Below are 19,592 nucleotides of genomic sequence, written 5' to 3'. Positions count from 1 at the left end.
TGTGTGCTGATTGTCGAGTCGTACCCGCTATAACAACACCACAGCTCGTTGTCGATACCTTTATATAGTAGCTCTGCATGATGTAACTTTGAATGTTGATGCTGTACGCCATTCTTCTTTATCTGAACTGTTATTAGTCACTCATGAGTTACGATATAGTGAACTCAGATTCTGCGATGGTTTAGCGAGATATAACAAATCTACATTTGGACTGCAATGCATGCAGGATGTACGTGAGTGGTATTCGGCCGAATAACACTGATACCCATTTTCTTGGTTTGTCAACGTGCTCATGTATAACACAGAGTCTTAAGCGACTACGTCTTTTACAACTAGCCAGTAATCAAAGAAGGTGTGGCTATTGACAAAGTGCGTCTTCTGCAGTGGTAATAATTCTCCGAGTTATGATCAAGGCGATGTGGTATCAAATTTTATGTAGAAATTATGCTTCAAGTATGTGTATTGCTTCCTGTATCATTAGGAACTTACCTCGATTTTATGGACTGCTAAGGAACGAGGATTCCATTTGCACTCGCATAATTAGCTGTATGGCATATCGCTGATCGGCACCGAAATTTTGTGATATAATCAACGTTACTGCGCGAGCATCGGAGCATTGAATTCCATTTGGTCGGGAGATCCTCTATTCGTTGACCATAGCCAAGGGTATGGAAGTCCTGTCGGAGTCTCTGGGCATTGTGCATTCTGATACACTACAGGACATAACTGAGACCAAGGAACCTTGAGCAGTTCAAGCATTTCGAATTCTGATTGGTAGCCTATGGGAAGCACTACAGAAGACAGTTACGTTCCTGCCACGGCATATTCCTGTGGTCGTGGTAAATACTCTCATCAATGTAGCGCCTTGGTTTCTAGTATCTACTACAGCCAGCAGCCTCTCAAACGTCGATATAAGGGCAGGAATCTCGCAAAGTTTAGTATTTATCCTCGTTCTGTGGTTACCCCAACTGCCCCGGGCCTATAAGATTTCGACCTCATTGCGTTGCCAGGGCGACAGATGAATACTCTTTCCGCGTGGATCTTCAGCCTGAGTGTGCTGCCTAAGAAATGGCGGAAAGTCCAACCGGAAACAGAAACGTCGGGCGCGACACACCTGGATGTAAACTCCAATGATAACGAGTGAGTGGACGTAGGGCTGTACCTTGAACAAAGCTGACTCATTTGCTAAAAATTTCAACTGATTTAGACGCCCGGTCGACCTCACCATGAAGGTCATGAAGGAATTGGCATATGCTACTGCCCAGGGCAGTTTCGGTGATGTATGGAAGTGCGTGTTCTCAGATAAAGATAGCAATGTGGAGGTTGGTATGAGTTTCGTGGTAAATTCTGACGTCTGATGATAAGTTTTAAGGTGGCGGTTAAATGTGTCAGGATCGAAATTCAGGATGACAGTTTCAAGAAAATCGTCAGCGAGGTGGGCCGATATGATGTAGAACACTCGCTTTAATGATATGAATATATTTGCAGAGGTTAATGGATGACTTCTGCAAGTGGAAACTACTGCGTCATGATAACATTCTTTCCTTGTACGGGATTGCCTACGGATTTGGTCCAGTACCAGCCATCGTATTTCCATGGATGACCAATGGATCCTTGAGCACGTATCTTGGTAAAAATTATGACAGCCTCTCTGGGGCTCACAAGTTCAGTTTGGTAAGTCTTCCTCGATGATCATTAGCTGCACCACAACTCACGAGCGCCATAACAGCTCGCTGATGTAGCTGCTGGTCTTCAATATCGTATGCCATGTCATTTTTGCATTGCATTAAGATAAGCTGACAGTATATTGTGCCTAGTCCACTCTAAGGGGGTGGTTCATGCGGATCTCACAGGTGTAAGCAACTGTGGTATGCAGATATGTGACACTGCTCACGTCCCCGTTTCCTCTTAGAGCAATGTGTGTTGAGAGCCGATGTGTCCGAGGGAAGTAAGGCCGAGAGAGAGAGAGCTGAGAAAGGAAAGGACGATACGGCCGAAGAATAGAGCACATCGAGTGCGAGCGTCTCCAAACGGAGAACGTCGACGACGTGTCAACGTCGGCAATCTTTTCGTTCTTTAAGTATATATTTTTCATCAAAGCTATTGCTGGCAGACTCACCGTATAAGAGGACGCTGTTTTCGTCGAAACGTCTCAGATTCGAAACGAATACTGAGACGTAAGTACAAGTCCCACTGTAACGTTCGAGCGCAAGCGCTGACGTACATCTAGTCGTACCTTTGTTCTAGGTACAAACAATTGTTAATAGAGATTCGAAACGAATACTGAGACTCGTACCTTTGTTCTAGCGTGTCGTAAAACCTCCCGCGTGTATCGTTCCTCCACAGGTTATGAGCCCTGTCTCCTCCATGGACTTGTCGACTCCCAGCACCAATTCAAACCTTTTTAACATCCCGAAGCTCGCCGAAGATGGCTCGAACTGGATAACCTACAAGGAAAGGACGTTAACGGCTATAGGTGCACGAGGACTTACGAGATATACCGATGGACGAGCTAAAGAGCCTACGCCTTTCGTAAAGAGCTCTACGGGGGCCGTTACGAAGCCGGATGGTACAACACCTACGCAGAAAGAAATCGATGAGCTCGACGCAAAGACCGATGAGTATCAACAAAAGAACTCACTCGTAAAACAGCAAATATTTTGCACGATCACAGATCGGCTGCTGTTACGTGTCCAAAAGTTAGCATCCGCGTCCGAAATCTGGAAGGAAATATGCCACATACATGAAGGCAAAACCGAACTCGTCCAGATAGATCTGAGACGGAGGCTCCAGGAGACGAGGTGCGAAGAAGGTGGTGACGTCAAGGCTCATTTTTCAGAGCTTTTGCGCCTGAGGGAGTCGTTAGCTGGAATGGGGGTAGCCGTCATTGATACGGACTTTCATGCCATCATCCTAGGGTCCTTACCTGAATCCTACCGGCCGCTACTGTCGTCGATGAACGCAGCGGCCAAGATAACGAAAACTCCCCTCTCGCCCTACGAACTCATCACCATCATCACAGAGGAATACGAGCACCGGTTACTCACCGAACGACGTCCCAACAAACGCGGGACCAACAGTGCGCTCTCCGCGAGAACAAATGCAGGGAGGAGCACAAGCTCGCAGAGCTCGGCTCCAAAATCCAACCCCGACGCAGTCTGTACGAACTGCGATCGTAAGGGCCACTGGAAGAGTGACTGTTGGCGAAAAGGTGGAGGAAAAGAAGGTCAGGGGCCGAATCAACGGCAGAGACAAGGAGGACGCACCCAAAAACAAAGTGCCAATGTAGCCAAAGAGCCGGAGCCAAAGGACAACTACGCTTTCGCTACGTCAGACCTCGCAGTCATAGCAAAATCGATGGACGTACCTCCAGAGCGCCGAGGAGCAATAGTAGACTCCGGCGCGACCTCTCATTTCTGCCCGGATAGGGCAAAATTTGTATCCTTCGTTGAGATCGCCCCGCAGAAGATATACACTGCGAATGGAGCTACTGTCAATGCGACAGGACGAGGAGACGTGAGGATGGACTTACCGTTGGGCTCGAAACGAACGACCGTGACGCTAAAAGACGTCCTATATGCCCCCTCCATGGCATTTACCCTTATCTCCACCAATAAGATCGCCTCCGCCGGTTTGGCCGTGCTGTTCGAAGGAGGAATGTGCAGGATACTGTCTGCTCCCCCCGAACGAAGGACGATCGCAGAAATACCCCAAGTCCAGGGACTTTACGCTGTAACGTCCGACCGTAAGCATCGTGCCAACGTCGCCAGGACAAAGCTTACCATCAATGATGTCCATCGTGCCCTAGGGCACGTATCACATGCGGCCCTTCTTGACGCAGTCAAGAAGGGCCTAATCCTGGGCATAGACATAGATCCGGCGCCCGCCATCCAGTTCTGTGAAGTCTGCGTGAAAGCTAAGTCAGCTCAGCAGTCCTTCCCAAGAGAAACGAAGATGCGCGCACTTACATACGGAGAACTAGTCCATACGGACCTCTGGGGACCGGCGCAGACGACGAGTTTGGGAGGCTGTAAATATTATGTCAGTTTCACGGACGACTTTAGCCGGCAGACGCGACTCGAGTTCCTCAAACAAAAGAGTGACGCACTTACCGCGTTCAAGTCCTATGAGGCATGGGTGGCCCGTCAATCACCAGGTGTGCGCGTGCGCAAAATCCGTTCGGACAGAGGAGGAGAGTATCTGAGCGCCGAGTTCGATCAATACTTGCGTCAGCAAGGTATAGAGCGGCAGCTAACAGTGCACGACTCACCCCAACAGAATGGTGTCGCCGAACGACTCAACCGGACACTCGTCGAGCATGCGAGAGCAATGCTCCTAGGCAGAGATATGCCAAAGTACCTGTGGGCCGAGGCCGTTAGTTACGCCACTTGGCTCAAGAATCGCCTACCTTCAAGGGCGATCCCAGGTAGCACGCCCTACGAGTTGGTGCGCAAGTCCAAGCCGGACTTGTCGCAGGCCCATGAATTTGGGGCCAGGGTCTTCGTCCATATGCTGGAGGCTGGTAAGCTGGAGGCGAGGGCGGAGGAGGCAGTTTTTGTGGGGGTAGACGCTGAAAGTAAAGGATACCGGGTGTATTGGCCCGGCAGACGGCGTGTCTCGGTGGAGAGGAATGTGACCTTCACGCCGATCCTGGCAGCCGATGGTATGCCGGACGAGGGGGAGTCTGCTGTAGTCAACGAACATAACAGCGGCAACGGTAATAATAACTCACCTAGTAGCGTCCAGCCCATCACCATGCCACAGCAACCTCAACCTTCTACTCCTAAGCAACCCCAACCATCTACTCCTCAGCAACCTCAACCTTCTACTCCTCAGCAACCTCAACCGTCTACTGCCCAGCAACCTCAACCATCTACTCCTGAAGCGAGGTCGACGAGGGTAAGACCACCCCCAGGGTACTATGCGGCGCTGAATGAGGGCCAAACGGCAGCCCTAACCATGGAAAGCCTGTTGGAAGCGTCAGAACTCGACCTCTTGGATGAAGAGGCGCATATTCACCTAGCATTGGCCGCCGTCCAACCAGAACCGACCCTCCAACAAGCCTTGAAGGGCCCAGACGCTGCAGAGTGGCAAGAAGCCATCAATTACGAAGTCAGTCAACTCGAGAAGCTAGGTACGTGGGAAATCGTAGACGCACCTCGAGGCGTAAACCTTATCCCATGCCATTACGTCCTGGCCACAAAGCGCGGGCCGGACGGCGAGAAGCTGAAGCTTCGCGCGCGCCTAGTTGCAAATGGGCAGCGCCAGAAGTACGGGGTCGATTTCTTCGAAACCTTCGCCCCCACGGCCAATATGAGCACAATACGTGCAGTCCTAACGATGGCTGCTCAGCACGACTGGGAAATACACCAAGTCGATATTAAAAGTGCGTACCTATATGCGAGTCTGCAGGAGGACATATATATGCGAGCGCCCCCTGGATACTTGAAGGATGGTCAGGAAGGGAAGGTACTGAAGCTGAAAAGAAGCTTACCTGGACTCAAACAAGCAGGATATGAGTGGGCGCAGGAGCTAGCTGGAGCCTTCAATGAAATGGGCTTCAGCAGGTCAAAAGTAGATCAAGCCGTTTTCTACAAACGCACCTCGCGCGAACACGTCGTCATCACCGTCTCTGTCGACGACATGGCCGTCACCGCCAACCATATATCCCATATCCATCGGTTTAAGTCCGAGCTGCGCGCGCACTTCGAGATTAGCGACCTAGGGGAGTTGAGCTGGTTATTGGGGCTGAAGGTGACGAGGGACCGCGTAGCACGCACCTTGACACTTTCACAGAAGGCATACGTCGAGACGATCCTCGAAAGGTTCCACCTGGAGGACGCGAAGGTCCTGCACACGCCCATGGAACCAGGTACTGTCCTTTCCATAGATCAGTCCCCTGCAACACACGCCGAACTCCAAGCTATGCGAGACATACCATATCAACGCGCGATCGGTTCGTTAATGTACGCAGCTACGAGTACCCGGCCAGATATCGCTTTTGCGGTGGCAACACTGTCGCAATTTATGAGGAATCCGGGGAGACCCCATTGGGAGGCCACCAAACGCGCCCTGCGGTACCTGAAAGGCACCGCAGACTATGAGCTGACGTTGGGATCCAGCGAGGGAGGAATTGAGGCGTTTGTCGATGCCGATTGGGCATCGCAGCCACATAGGCACTCCATGAGCGGGTACATCGTACTGCTCCATGGAGGCCCCGTTTCGTGGAGCGCGCGCAAACAGCCTATCATAGCCCTGTCAACAGCTGAAGCTGAGTACATAGCGTTGACCAGCGTGGCAAGGGAAGTACTTTACCTGCAACTCCTCATCCGCGAGCTCTACGACGTCCAAGACCTCCCCACACCCATCTTCTGCGACAACCAAGCTGCTATAGCGTTAGTCTCGACGGGAAAATTCCAATCGCGCACCAAGCACATAGACCTGCGATACCACTTCGTACGCGGCCACGTGAAGGACGGTACCTTCAAGATAATCTACTGCCCCAGTGACGACAATGTCGCGGACGCGTTCACGAAGCCATTGGCACGTCCCCGACTCCAGAGGTTGAGGACATTGATGTGTTTGGATAACGCTCGAGGGGGAGTGTTGAGAGCCGATGTGTCCGAGGGAAGTAAGGCCGAGAGAGAGAGAGCTGAGAAAGGAAAGGACGATACGGCCGAAGAATAGAGCACATCGAGTGCGAGCGTCTCCAAACGGAGAACGTCGACGACGTGTCAACGTCGGCAATCTTTTCGTTCTTTAAGTATATATTTTTCATCAAAGCTATTGCTGGCAGACTCACCGTATAAGAGGACGCTGTTTTCGTCGAAACGTCTCAGATTCGAAACGAATACTGAGACGTAAGTACAAGTCCCACTGTAACGTTCGAGCGCAAGCGCTGACGTACATCTAGTCGTACCTTTGTTCTAGGTACAAACAATTGTTAATAGAGATTCGAAACGAATACTGAGACTCGTACCTTTGTTCTAGCGTGTCGTAAAACCTCCCGCGTGTATCGTTCCTCCACAATGTGCTCATCAATAAAGACGGAAGAGCTATTGTAGCAGACTATGGGCTCTTGACTACATGTTCCGACCTGAACGGGACCTCTTACATCAGGAGTAATGTACGATGGTCTGCGCCTGAGCTCTTCGAAGTTCCGGACACCGAGGATGCATCTAGCTCACCAAGACTAGAAAGTGACATTTATTCATTTGGATGCATCGCATACCAGGTCTGTCGACAACGTGTATTTGCAGCGCTCTTGTCCTCATTTATGTCAGGTTTTATCGGGCAAGCAGCCATACTGTAACATTCGCAGTGATCACCAGGTGGTTGTGGCCATCCTCAAAGGTGTGAAGCCTAAGCGTCCAGACATCCCTGCCATCGAAGATTGTCACTGGAACTTTATCGAGCAATGTTGGGTTGAGTCATCACAACGACCTCCTATTGTTGATGTCCGAGATTTAATGTATCGCTATAGAGATGCTATGTGTTAACTCATGTTTTTGTATCAGACAAGTTTGGTAATCGATTCCGTGCACATTAAACATATGGGGGTTCATCGATTTTAGGAGAGCCAGCTTGGGAGATCCACGATTCGATCCGCACACTCCAAGGCTTGCTATATTGCCAACCCCTACCTGGTTGTGTTGGAATCATGCGCCTAAACTGTGGCAGTACGGCCGTTCTATCTGTCTCCTGCGAATGAATGAAATGATATAGTATCATGCAGGCTGTTCTGTTCTAGCAATGTGTATGTCTCAAGGCAAAACACCGCAGGACTCGACTGGTTCATATCAATATGTCCATGTTGTAGTCACCCTGGCGGAGAACGAAAATTTACGATTATTAACGCCCATTCAAACGGGAAGTTCCGTCTACTTGAAGTCGATTCATTCACTCTGCACGACGAGGCGGAAGGCAAGGAAGTGACTATTGTCGCGGGTAGTGCTGCTATAAGGGAGCCCATTGGGGAAAGTCAGCCGGTTATTGGTTGATCCAATGGAAGAAACGGAGGACGTCTAGCGCGACTTTTGATTCACTAGACTGTTGGCCAAATAATCTCCAACTATTCATATTGTAAAAGAAGGTACTAATATACTATTGTCTTATTGTTTCTGCGCTCAACCTGCCTCGTTAAAAGAGCACACCTATGAGTCTACTAAACTAAATGATTCTACCTTTCTTGTCCCACTGCAGGTCTTGGTTAGAGAATGTCAGGAGGAAGCTGTTGTGGTGGAGAAGCAGCCCGTCTGTCACCAGTGATAGTGGGATAGACCCCGACAACCAGTAAGTCCATAATACCTTGTGGCCATGCACTTCTTCATGCGACTTTTCATGCAGCTTGCTCGACCTTACGGGATTTGTATCCAAGGACTCGCCTCACCCAATAGCGCACGGTAGTTTCGGGGATGTGTGGAAATGCACCTATATCGCATCCAACCGTCCAGGCCTGGAGGCAAGCATGCTACACGTATGACTGTCCTGCAATCTGAATCCATGACAGGTGGCAGTCAAATCTATAAGGATCGATGTCGCAGGTGACGAATTCAGGGCCCGAGTTACTCAAGTACGTTATCGGTTTCCCCTTTGTATGTGATGCGCTTGTTCAAACCTCATGTCTTCATAGAGACTCTTGGGCGATTTTCGTGCACGCAAGCAACTGCATCATGAAAATCTTTTGCCTCTGCTCGGTTTCAGTCATGAGTTCGGGCTACTTCCAGCGATGGTTTCTCCCTGGATACACAACGGCTCGCTCACTACATATCTTGAACATCATTTCACAGAAATGACCATCAAACAAAAGCTCCTGATCGTGAGTTGCTTCTCAGAAGTGCTGTTACATCATGGTATTCATTGGAACCTTAGTTACGGCAAGTCGCTGCAGCCATCAGCTACCGTGTGTGGAATCTTCAATAGTTTGTGAAAACAATAAGTAACAGCATTACAGTCCACTCGAAGGGCGTTGTCCACGGTGACCTTACCGCCGTATGTACTTGTTGTCTGATACATGCCTTCTAGTTCTGATCTGAAACGCCAGAACAACATTCTGATAGACTCAGACCGCAATGTCCACGTAGCAGACCATGGAATTCTTACCATGTGTTCTGAGCTCTCAGGGACTTCATACATCAGGAGCAACGTGCGGTGGGCTGGACCAGAACTCTTCGAGGTCCCCGAGAGCGAAGAATCATTGACTCCACAACCAGCCAGCGATATCTATTCCTTCGGATGCATCATGCTTCAGGTTCGAGGCGTTCCCTAGTGGTTGCGTTAGTTTGCGACTAAAGATTCCATAGGTTATGACAGGCAGACCACCTTACGCAGATGTGCGAAGCGATCACCAAGTCATTGTCCTGATACTGAAGGGTAAGAAGCCTACAAGGCCATCGAGTCCGCACGACGCAGATTCTTTCTGGGATTTCATCGAAAAATGCTGGGGTGATATAGGACGTCGCCCCTCTGCCGTTGATGTTCTGAACTTCTTAGGATCAGATCATATTACTGCGCTAGTTAAACAAACACAGAGCTGATCGATCGCCAATCGATTTATGATATCATTTTTACGTTGAGGTTTCACGGTGGTGAGGTGCATTCCTACTATTATGTAAGCTCGAATTTTTCAGCAAGTCGCCTCTACTTATCTCATGTTGGACTTGTATAGATTAGTCACTGCAGTTGTGTCCACTCAGCATTCCAACGCATGATTCAGTGGGCATTTTTCTTTTAAAGAAAAAATTTGTTGTCCTTTCGAGTTGAAGACCCATGCCGGATGTAGCCTATGATATATTCACGGGGGCCGCTTATCTATCGTAAGTGTGTATGTAGTATGACGTGTTGAATATACGGTAAACGTGCACTCCGTGGACCCCCCATCAGCACGATGTCGGGGAAAGGCCGACACTGATTCCGTACGGGAGGAGATCTATGGTACGATGTTCTCGGAGAGATAGAGTTGAATATTTGGGAGTCGCGCTTCTTGCCAGTGTTGCGTTATGTCGCTAGGTTCCAACTTCGGAGTCTGTATGCATGAGCGTTGATGCGCATTGGTAAGTTTATTTTCCAATACTTATTTTGTTTGGCTGGTTGCCCGAGAGATCAATAGGTGCCTCTCTGTACCACGGGACTAACTAACCCTGACTAACTTCTTGCCACCACAGTGGATCTTGTGCGCCAGCCGATCACTACCACTTTATTCAACATGGTACTATTAGCAACTAGTGTCCGGCAATGTCCTGAAACTTCCCTTGGAGCGATGATCATGAAGGTATGTACAAATTAGTATTGGTTTACATGCTGCAAACGTTCATTTTAGGTCTGCGTGCAAAACCTTCAAGGTTTTTCCCTGTGCAGGTGACTCATACCATACATGAGCTAAAAGCCAGTGTCTACATGATAGTCAGGGGATGCGAGTCTTGTTATGCAAGCCCCAAACCTCTAGGTGCAGATATTGGTGATTTGAAACGAAGGAAATTATTCATGATTGATCAAGGCAGAGGACTGACCTGTTCAAGGGTTCGGTGGCAGAAACCCGCGAATCAACGCTGGATGATCGAATTAAACAAGAATCAGAACTACGGAACCTTACCCTCGCCTGTCACGACATGTCACCTTACATCACCGATCTGTTCCATATCTTGGAGCATGAGTCATATTGCATGAAAACCTCACGATCAAGGTGCGGTTTCAATATGGCCCAGTTGCCAATAGAACTTGTCATACGTGGGAATGTTTCTTTGAGGTCCTATGCAGTGCGAGCGTTAAAGACGCCTTGCATGCCTTATTACTATATGAACGAGTGGTTCGAAAATCATTGGTGCAGGTAGAATGGGACGGGCCAATTCAGTGCATTCAGTCATCAGTTGCTTTTCTCAGTCAAGACTGACTCAGACAAGGCCAACGCACAAGCCATTAATTGCTTCGATTTGGCTCAAGCCTTCAATAACAAACATTGACCCTCGCAGAACGACTGACTTGCTTTAACATCGTTTTGTAGCAGGCGATGTTAGAACTAACATGACATATTTTTCGAACCTCTTATCTCTTTTCCATGAGGATTATCTTAGCCGCCGAGAGTGAATATGGCTTTGCGACTGCTCTTTTCAGTATTGCCAGTGCTGTTCACTTGCTGTTCACATCCCTGACAACACGTTTCAAGATGTCTCATTGTCCGCCATAGATCGGAAGTGGAATTTCCCCTCGACGCCTAATAACGTGAGCGTCTGTAGTGGAAGGCCAGCGTTCATCATCGATCTAATTCATCTACAGCGCTGCTTCGACCAATACTAGTCGTGGTGTCCTCGGTTGAACCCTACGCAGCCTCTTTCCACCGTAATTATCGGTAGGATAACTTTGCGATATCGTCGCACTAGTGTTTTTTGCATATAAGACTGTAGTTCATCGATGCTAGGGAACAGGACCATCTTCCACTGTGATTTCTCGTCGACATGCTCGATCGCGTTCAACAATTCCTGCATGGTCTTGTACGTTTGTTGACATTGTCCATGGAGCCATCCATTCATCTCACTTTAACAGGTTGGCCATGCACCAGGTGGCCAAACATCTCCTGTTCAGCCTTCCGACGATACAGAGGACTTGTATGTCATTTCTTTGCCTCAGCAGGACTTTATAAACATGGAACAGTAATAGTGTCCCCTGTATCAATCCAAGTGATATCCACCGGGAAACCAGCTACCCAACCGCCTCGAGTGGTTTGGGAGATGTTTACAAGTGTAAATGGAACCGTGGCGCAAGCTCTGATGAGGTATTTCATGAACTTGCTTTTTCTGCATATCCTGATTATGACTTCAGGTGGCGGTCAAATCCCCACGATTCCCAAGTCTAAGTGATCTTGAAATTGTCAAAATCAACAAGGTATGTTGGGTGCCGGTCTGATGGCGGCACATATGAACTTGTGAGACGCAGAACCTTGACCGCGAGATCCGTATATGGGCCGCGTTAAAGCATCAATATGTATTGCCCTTACATGGCACTGTAGAGCAGTTCGGCCCATTTCGCGCATTGGTTTCCCCCTGGATGCCCAACGGGACTTTGGACTCTTACCTTAAGCATGTACATGAGACCCTCTCGATGATAAATAGGCTTCGGCTGGTGAGTCATATCCACGACGACGAGTACGGGAACTTATTACGTTTTCAAACAGCTTGAACAAATTACTGAGGGGCTCCGGTATCGTGAGTGATGGATCAACTTTGGATGTCACAAATATAACTTTGTTTTCTGCAGTCCACGACCACAACGTCATACACGGCGACCTCACCAACGTAAGTTCACAGATGCCATGCAACCGGAATCATCTTATGATAATCGTAGAGTAATGTTCTGGTTGCTGCCGACGGGTCCCCTCGTCTTGCAGATTTTGGTATCTCCAATATCATGGTGCAATCCAACCCTGCCTTTTCCTACCACACCGGTGCAGTACGTTGGGTCGCTCCAGAGCTTCTTGACCCCCCAGAAGAGCAACCCATACAATGCGCAACGATATCCACTGACATATACGCTCTCGGCGGTATCATGCTTCAGGTTCGTGGTCTCGCGTTGGCTGACTGGTGATACTAACTTCGCCTGCGTGCAGGTCCTATATGGGAAAAAGCCTTACTGGTGGCTGAAGTCTGCCATGCACGTTACTTCTGCTAAGCTCAAACGCACAGAGCCCGTTGACTCCTCCATCGAAATCCAGCGTAATCACCTGAAATTCATGCGGCGGTGCTGGTCAACGGAGAGTGAGCTTCGGCCGTCAGTAGAAGAGGTAATAAATCATCTTCAAGAAGCACTGTTGAATGAGGCTTCGTTTGTATAAAGTCTTGGTTTTGAAGTGATCCTCTTTCTTGTTGTTATGTTAACTCCGGGCGTGTCCTACCATATATCAGATTGCTCCGTGTCCGCTCTCACTTCTCAGTGTCGTATGATTCACTAGCTGTATTTGTATTTATGTAGGAGCAATACTAATGCGCTAGCAGACTACATGCAATTACCAATCTTCATAGTGTATGTAAACAAGGATAAATTAGGAAACACATGAATGTTGTTCCGAGTACACAGCATCCTAAGCTAGTTCATCGTATTGTTGTTACTCTGCTCCTAAGAACTTCGCAATCGCGGAAGCCACTGGTCGATCTCCGGATCTGACAGATATGCATTTCAACGAATACTCCTTGTGTACGTCTTCAATGTCAGTGAATTGACGGAAGGGTTCTGTTCCTGAGACTCTTGCAGTAATGATGTGATATGCTTGCGTTAGCCAGAGGTAAGGTGCACGTCCACAAAACAGCTGCACATGATCAGCACAGTAACTGACATGCAATCGAATGGTGGGGAACACACCTGAAGCATGATGCAACCATATGAATATATATCGGCAGCTTTGGTTGGTACGACCACTCCCCCTTGCTCAGGTAAAGCAAGCATCTCAGGTGCCATCCACCGCACATTTCCTTGGTGGCACGAATTGAAGGTAGAGTTTTGTGATTCTGAAAGGATTACTGAGAGACCGAAGTCCGCAAGATGGAGCTTCCCATCGGCGCTGAGTAGAACATTGGTCTGTAGATCGAGTTGTCATACTAAGACATCAGAGATACGACTTTTAACACGTACACATGTTAAATCGCCATGAACCACTTCGTTGTCGTGTACTGACAAGTCGGTGAGCATGTCTGATCCAGATACAGAAAAAATATAGATGCACAATACTTGAGGCCAGCCGCCATCTGTTTTAACTAAAGACATGTTAGAGCTCGTCCGAATGTTGTGATACGGTGCATACCATTCTCAGTTTGTCGGTCTTGGAAGGAACACATCCCTTTTTCAAATAACTATCAAGCGATCCATTTTCCATCCACGGAGAAACTAGGGCAGGGAGTGGCCCGAAGCCATCAATAACACCATTGAAAGTAAGAATATTTTCATGCTCTAGGGTGATCCAAACATAAGCCTCGCGACGAATTCTCTGTGAGTTAAAATGGGTGAACACGACGACTTTCAGTTGGTTCTTGCTCCTACCTTGCTTGTCCTATTCACCAGTTCTGTATCATCTGCTTGAGGAACCCTGACTGATTTGACTGCAACCTAAAAGGTAGCTGATATTGTGAATTTTCGATCGAGTGCAGAATTACCTTGAATGTTCCAACCTGAGGTCGAGACCAAGAACACTTCCAGACATCACCGAGCCCTCCTGTACCACTGGGAAACGACTCAAGTTTTGTGACTTCTGTCGTAGGAATGTTATCTGGCTTAATTTTGAAATCAACTCGGTGAAGGGGCTGGGGACTGCCATTTCCCTTCTATCGAGGCCCGAGGTAATCTGTGATTGTTATTCACATTGAATACAAGGGCATGAACTTACCACAGATTTTTGAGAGCAGCAATTACCCATTACAGGATAACAGCAATGCTAGGCCACAGCGTTCGAGGTGGCGAAAGGCAGCCGTAGAGACGATATCGTTGTTAACTTGAAGCGGTTGGTCTGCAGGTATATAATTGAGAATACTACAGACGCTCAACAGACACCGCGTGGTGGGGCAGTGAATTGTCACACCATCACTAATGCCGGTCTGTGTAGAACTTTGATACTACAAACTGCAAGATGTAAGCTTGATGTACCAACACGAGGCCGCACTGTGGCAGTGTTCACTAACAAAAAGTTCTTTCGTTATGTAAATGACGTCATCAAGTTCCTTCCACCTTCAATGTGTCCACGACTTTAAAAGCGCTCGTCGTCACCGGTCACCACTGCAGCACACGCCTTTATTTCGTGATTATTACGCCCACATTGTTATTAGAAGACACCAGATCTGGGCGCGGGTACACAATTCTGTTGGGACTCAGGGAGTAGTCGCCTCATCCAATCGTGAATGCTTTCATGATACATATAGCAGCAGTCCAGATATTCTGTCACGCGATGGATGAAATCTTCTTAGAAACATATAGGTCTTCTATCAGACCATCACGAAGGACTCCACTAACGCACTGGTTGGCAGTGCCTACAGTCAAACCGAAATCTTCAGCGCTCTGGAAGTTCTTAAAGGTATGTAAGGGATGTCCGTAAACGGCAGTAAAAACAGTGATCCTGTAGACTCATCTACACACTTGACCGCTCCCTGACCAATTTTGAGCGTGGAGAATTGCCGCGGGATGACCCGCCAGGAACATACCGTTTCTCTTATTGCTTTCCACCAGATTTGAGATGGCTCGCTCTTCAACTGGGGATTCAGAAAAGGCTCACGCGTGAACGCAGTCCAAGGAGCCTCATGGTTATGCTCAGTCACATCTCTTTGTCGCACTATGGCCTCAGATGAGACATGCTGAGGAAAATCCACCCCAAGTGTTCGTTTCATTCACTTGTCCAGCTTTATCGGGGGTTCGCATTTCTACATAGAACGTTTGATGTCGGGACTGGGTAGTTTCCCGAGTTAACCGCACACTTATCATGGTTAGACTATGTGATCCCTCATTCAAGGTACGTGCTTAGTGTCTGAAAAGTGATGTTTGACGCCTCGGTCCTGACACTCTAGGTGTTCGACAGTCGGCCAGTGGGACGAGCTCGCTCATTGGGGGGAAAAAAAATCTTACCATCTCCCTTAGCTAATTTCTCTCCAGGTCACGCAGCACTCAAATAATCATTCATGGCGTTATTACTACTAGTGTTCTGATATTGATCGTATCTGCCAATGACAGGTGAAAGCTTTATGATCTGGCGCTACACAATAACTGGCTGGCGCAACCCTTTAATAACAAGACAAGCGTCATGATCTAGGCCACATAAAGCCATATAACTTGCTTCACACACAGGAAGCTTGATCCCGTGCAGCTTTACTACACATTCCCTCGGCCTTACCCAAAATCGTTTCCGGCTCGAAGTGTTCTGATCTTCGATATCGCGAAATGCCATTACTCTTCAATCATCGCACAGGGTGATACAGTCCTTGGCCCGGTTCGAGTCTGCCTCCGATCGATAACTGGGAAAAAATTGTCAAGCGCCACGCATGTACTTGCATAATGAATTTTGAAGCATAACATTTCGATCGAAGGTTTGATTTGAATAGGTGAGCGTTAATCTTGTATGTGTGTGAATGCATGGTAGGGATTCATATAATCAAACATGTGCATCGCAAACTATCTTCCGCCGAGTCTGATGGAAAATGTGGAGTATACCAATCACCGATGTATACGACCATTGAATAATACAGCCTCTCAGGGTTTTTCATTACATTCGCTATCAAGGCGCTAGGTTTCGGGCTCAACCAGGTCGCATGGCCTCATGGCCGTGGTATTTTTGGGTTGACGGCATGGTTGATTTATCTCTTCAGTAGTGGTATATAGAGATGCCCGTTTCGTCTCCTACATCCCAGTTGTCTCATTTTGAACTCTGATATCTAGCTTTACTTCGCAATGGGCGATCTCCCACCCGTAAGTCAATATGGCTTCCATGTTTTCACGTTGACGATATACTAATATCATTGGCAGGAGTCAGTTCAATTCAAAATTGAACCAGACCTTATTCCTGCGACAAACATCGTAAGAGATGGCAACTTTCCTACCTGTACAGGAGGGCTTGGTGACATCTGGAAATGTTTAATGACTACACGATCTGGAACTCAACGCCCTGTGAGTTTAGACATGGGTAGAAGACTCATCATTCATTATAATCAAGGTCGCCGTCAAATCTATCAGGGTCCTTTCAGTAACAGATGCGAAAATATTGAAAGCGATAGGCAAGGTTAGGGCGGATATTGATACGCAGTTCCACTCGCTGATACATCTACTCCCCAGAAAGTTCGTCGTGAGGCCTATGTTTGGATACAGTTGGAACACGATCACATTCTCCCTCTCGAGGGCGTGACTTTCGCTGAAGAATTCGGGCTACTTCCAGCATTAGTGTCGCCATGGATGGAAGAAGGATCGCTGGACGATTACTTGAAGCGCAAGTTCCCCAGACTGTCCGAACCTGGAAAACGAGAGCTTGTAAGTGTCAAATGACTACTGCACTAGCTTATACTTAGCCATGATTTCAGGTATGGCAGGTAACTGCTGGTATTAGTTACCGTGAGTTTCGTTGTTAACAGATGTAGCGATCGCGCTGTTTACTAAAGACTATCCACTTAGTGCACGGCAAGGGTATCGTGCACGGCGACTTGACAGCGGTAGGTCTTATCCCAATCCACATGTAGTGTGTAGCTGAATTCAATGACAGACCAACGTTTTGGTTGACAGCACCGGTCGACTCCGTCTCGCAGACTTTGGTCTATCGATGGTTCTTGCCGAGGCAGGGAACGCTACATTCAACTCCTGTCACGCAGGAAACGTACGTTGGATGCCCCCAGAGGCTCTCCGAGACGGAGATGAAGATGATGATGAAGCTAAAGACGAGAAGCCAACTAAAGCTTGGGATGTCTATTCGTATGGCTGCATAGTGTTTCAGGTCTGTCGGATTGTCAATACACGAAAACAGTCTTCTTACAATAATCCAAGATCTTTGTGGGAAAGCAACCCTACGCGTGGATAACAAGTGTTCTACAAGTTATGGGCGCTATGCAGAAGGGACGTGCACCTTTCAGGGGCATAGAGAGTCATGGGGTGTATCAACAATTCTCACCATGCTTGAATGAGATATCAGCCCATCGTCCGACGATAGACGATATCATGAGATTTCTGGGGCCACGGTAAGTGTCGTCGTGTAATGAAATATCACGATAGTGTATACCAATTATAGTGACAAGGTTGGAGGATATTGCCACACGATTTAGTACTCAAAACCCGCTTTTATGGGATAGGGTTCTGTAGTCCCGTAAGATGCTGCACAATGAAGACGATGTTATGTCTGTTCCTTTTTTACCTGTAGATTGCGCACTGCGCAGAGCAGAAGTCAACTCAACAAGATCTGACCAAAGACACCACCATTGTTGCTCACCCAAGTGCTTGCCACATCGAAAGATAAATTATTATCATACAACAGTTTTGCAACCTAGATTAGCGTAGACCCGGGACTATTCTCAAAATACCACGCCCTTTCAAACTGAACACCAGCAAGCTGCTGAATCAATATTCAGTTCTCAAGATATACTGACAATACACATACTGAATAATGACGCGCTGCGGCGGCTTTTTCGTGTCACCCGTCTCGTCTGTGTCAGTAACATTTTCTCTGTTGAAATCCAAGTCAACTGAGCTAGCACAAGAGGGGCCATCTTCTTGCAGGCCCTGGGAGGAACATATTTTGCAGCTGCATGCGATGTTGGCCGCTTATGTTTTATCATGGTTTGGGCAAGCGATCTATAGGCAGTAAACCACCAAGTGCGTCGTACTAGTACTATCCCTTCCACTGCAATCGGCACCCCACAGAAGTCGGCACTTTCACAAAACTCGTATTTCTAGCTACTTAAACACAAAATTCTTAACATCTGTATCATTCTCTCTCTAATACAACTCATTACGAGGTTGAACGACCACGATTAAAGCAGAATTGAGTGAGATAGTCGAAAGTGCCGAAGTCACGCAGAAATGTCACCTGCCGATACATGCCATGACGGAGTTTCAAATTGCACCCCCACTTTGGAAGTGCCGACTGGTGCAGCGCTGCGCGTCCGCATTCACAAGTTTAAGTTAGCAGCGGTAGACGAGGAAAGCTGCGAGCTTCGTCAGACCCGACATATGAGCCACGCATTCAGGTTTCAATTCAGAGAATTGCAAATGGGTTATACTGCAGCAAAAGAACAGAATGTGAGTCGTGTTTCGTCATGTCACAATGCACATGGTCTCCCTATATATCCACCTCGATTTTACAACTACGGCACTAATAACAGTCGCCCTCGTACTTAGGTATATCTACTATTCAATACTATACTTGCTCATTCGAACGAATACTAATTGACCTTGCCCACTTGCTTGACTGCCGAACTGACTTTAAAATTGGCCTACGTGACATATCATGACTCACAGTGACATTTGCGTGACTGCCGACTTCTGTGGGATAGTACCGTATTACTCAATTTTCACGTTGCGCATGTTTCAGAGTCCGACTCATCCTGCCGAATGCTGCCGCTTGACCGTCCTAAAGCTGTTTTCGTTTTCGAAAAAATGAATGTGAACTCCCGGACTCAGGTCTTTCATATCATTGTACTATAGCCATAGTTATAGATTCTGATTCTACGATAGACTAGTATGCATGAGTCGTACGATTCTATGGACAATAACATTGCCATGAGGTACCGAGCCAGCGGATATGCGATCCTATATTATACTTGAACACTGCACTATGCCAGTGAGGTGTGGAGGAACGATACACGCGGGAGGTTTTACGACACGCTAGAACAAAGGTACGAGTCTCAGTATTCGTTTCGAATCTCTATTAACAATTGTTTGTACCTAGAACAAAGGTACGACTAGATGTACGTCAGCGCTTGCGCTCGAACGTTACAGTGGGACTTGTACTTACGTCTCAGTATTCGTTTCGAATCTGAGACGTTTCGACGAAAACAGCGTCCTCTTATACGGTGAGTCTGCCAGCAATAGCTTTGATGAAAAATATATACTTAAAGAACGAAAAGATTGCCGACGTTGACACGTCGTCGACG

The 19,592-nt window shown here is 47.7% G+C and overlaps 5 protein-coding genes across 5 annotated transcripts; 4 read left to right on the top strand and 1 right to left on the bottom strand.

Moving 5' to 3' along the window:
- The first annotated feature begins 894 nt into the window (after positions 1 to 894).
- Positions 895 to 2,046, top strand: F5891DRAFT_534672 (kinase-like domain-containing protein). The gene is made up of 8 exons (XM_041372144.1): positions 895 to 933; positions 1,011 to 1,140; positions 1,208 to 1,322; positions 1,373 to 1,435; positions 1,489 to 1,674; positions 1,730 to 1,760; positions 1,818 to 1,855; positions 1,913 to 2,046. The coding sequence occupies exons 2-8, from the start codon at positions 1,019 to 1,021 to the stop codon at positions 1,925 to 1,927; spliced, it is 570 nt and encodes a 189-aa protein (XP_041222887.1). The 5' UTR covers positions 895 to 933; positions 1,011 to 1,018; the 3' UTR covers positions 1,928 to 2,046.
- A 6,586-nt stretch (positions 2,047 to 8,632) lies between these two features.
- F5891DRAFT_957352 (kinase-like domain-containing protein) lies at positions 8,633 to 9,536 on the top strand (the record flags this gene model as incomplete). The annotated part of the gene is made up of 4 exons (XM_041375476.1): positions 8,633 to 8,852; positions 8,954 to 8,991; positions 9,044 to 9,250; positions 9,303 to 9,536. Coding segments are annotated over 4 exons (699 nt in total), but the record flags the coding sequence as incomplete, so codon positions are not given.
- Positions 9,537 to 11,925: 2,389 nt separating this feature from the next.
- Positions 11,926 to 13,298, top strand: F5891DRAFT_1242698 (kinase-like domain-containing protein; the record flags this gene model as incomplete). The annotated part of the gene is made up of 5 exons (XM_041369747.1): positions 11,926 to 12,114; positions 12,167 to 12,197; positions 12,250 to 12,287; positions 12,337 to 12,546; positions 12,599 to 13,298. Coding segments are annotated over 5 exons (693 nt in total), but the record flags the coding sequence as incomplete, so codon positions are not given.
- Positions 12,935 to 14,638, bottom strand: F5891DRAFT_1048880 (kinase-like domain-containing protein). Its single transcript, XM_041362400.1, has 8 exons — positions 14,366 to 14,638; positions 14,136 to 14,303; positions 14,023 to 14,088; positions 13,787 to 13,969; positions 13,709 to 13,739; positions 13,618 to 13,655; positions 13,348 to 13,563; positions 12,935 to 13,294 (listed from the first exon to the last, which is right to left on the bottom strand). The coding sequence occupies exons 1-8, from the start codon at positions 14,393 to 14,395 to the stop codon at positions 13,094 to 13,096; spliced, it is 933 nt and encodes a 310-aa protein (XP_041222884.1). The 5' UTR covers positions 14,396 to 14,638; the 3' UTR covers positions 12,935 to 13,093.
- A 1,749-nt stretch (positions 14,639 to 16,387) lies between these two features.
- Positions 16,388 to 17,778, top strand: F5891DRAFT_1280097 (kinase-like domain-containing protein). Its single transcript, XM_041370392.1, has 8 exons — positions 16,388 to 16,428; positions 16,486 to 16,626; positions 16,673 to 16,738; positions 16,792 to 16,983; positions 17,034 to 17,064; positions 17,125 to 17,162; positions 17,213 to 17,440; positions 17,491 to 17,778. Exons 1-8 carry the CDS (start codon positions 16,411 to 16,413, stop codon positions 17,683 to 17,685), a joined length of 909 nt encoding a protein of 302 aa, XP_041222883.1. The 5' UTR covers positions 16,388 to 16,410; the 3' UTR covers positions 17,686 to 17,778.
- The last annotated feature ends 1,814 nt before the right edge of the window (positions 17,779 to 19,592 follow it).

Source organism: Suillus fuscotomentosus (assembly GCF_016647785.1).
Source record: "Suillus fuscotomentosus strain FC203 chromosome Unknown F5891scaffold_47, whole genome shotgun sequence".
Lineage (NCBI taxonomy): Eukaryota > Fungi > Basidiomycota > Agaricomycetes > Boletales > Suillaceae > Suillus > Suillus fuscotomentosus.
This window is presented reverse-complemented; position numbering and strand designations above follow the sequence as displayed.

Coding starts and splice junctions, on each gene's coding strand:
- F5891DRAFT_534672 (XM_041372144.1), top strand. CDS start 1,019: ATGAATACTCTTTCCGCGTGGATCTTCAGCCTGAGTGTGCTGCCTAAG. Junction 1,675..1,729: donor GGGCTCACAAGTTCAGTTTG/GTAAGTCTTCCT, acceptor GCGCCATAACAG/CTCGCTGATGTAGCTGCTGG. Junction 1,761..1,817: donor AGCTGCTGGTCTTCAATATC/GTATGCCATGTC, acceptor TATTGTGCCTAG/TCCACTCTAAGGGGGTGGTT.
- F5891DRAFT_1048880 (XM_041362400.1), bottom strand. CDS start 14,395: ATGGGTAATTGCTGCTCTCAAAAATCTGTG. Junction 14,304..14,365: donor GCTGCTCTCAAAAATCTGTG/GTAAGTTCATGC, acceptor GGGCCTCGATAG/AAGGGAAATGGCAGTCCCCA. Junction 13,970..14,022: donor TGGTGAATAGGACAAGCAAG/GTAGGAGCAAGA, acceptor TTTAACTCACAG/AGAATTCGTCGCGAGGCTTA.
- F5891DRAFT_1280097 (XM_041370392.1), top strand. Junction 16,984..17,033: donor AACCTGGAAAACGAGAGCTT/GTAAGTGTCAAA, acceptor CCATGATTTCAG/GTATGGCAGGTAACTGCTGG. Junction 17,065..17,124: donor AACTGCTGGTATTAGTTACC/GTGAGTTTCGTT, acceptor CTATCCACTTAG/TGCACGGCAAGGGTATCGTG.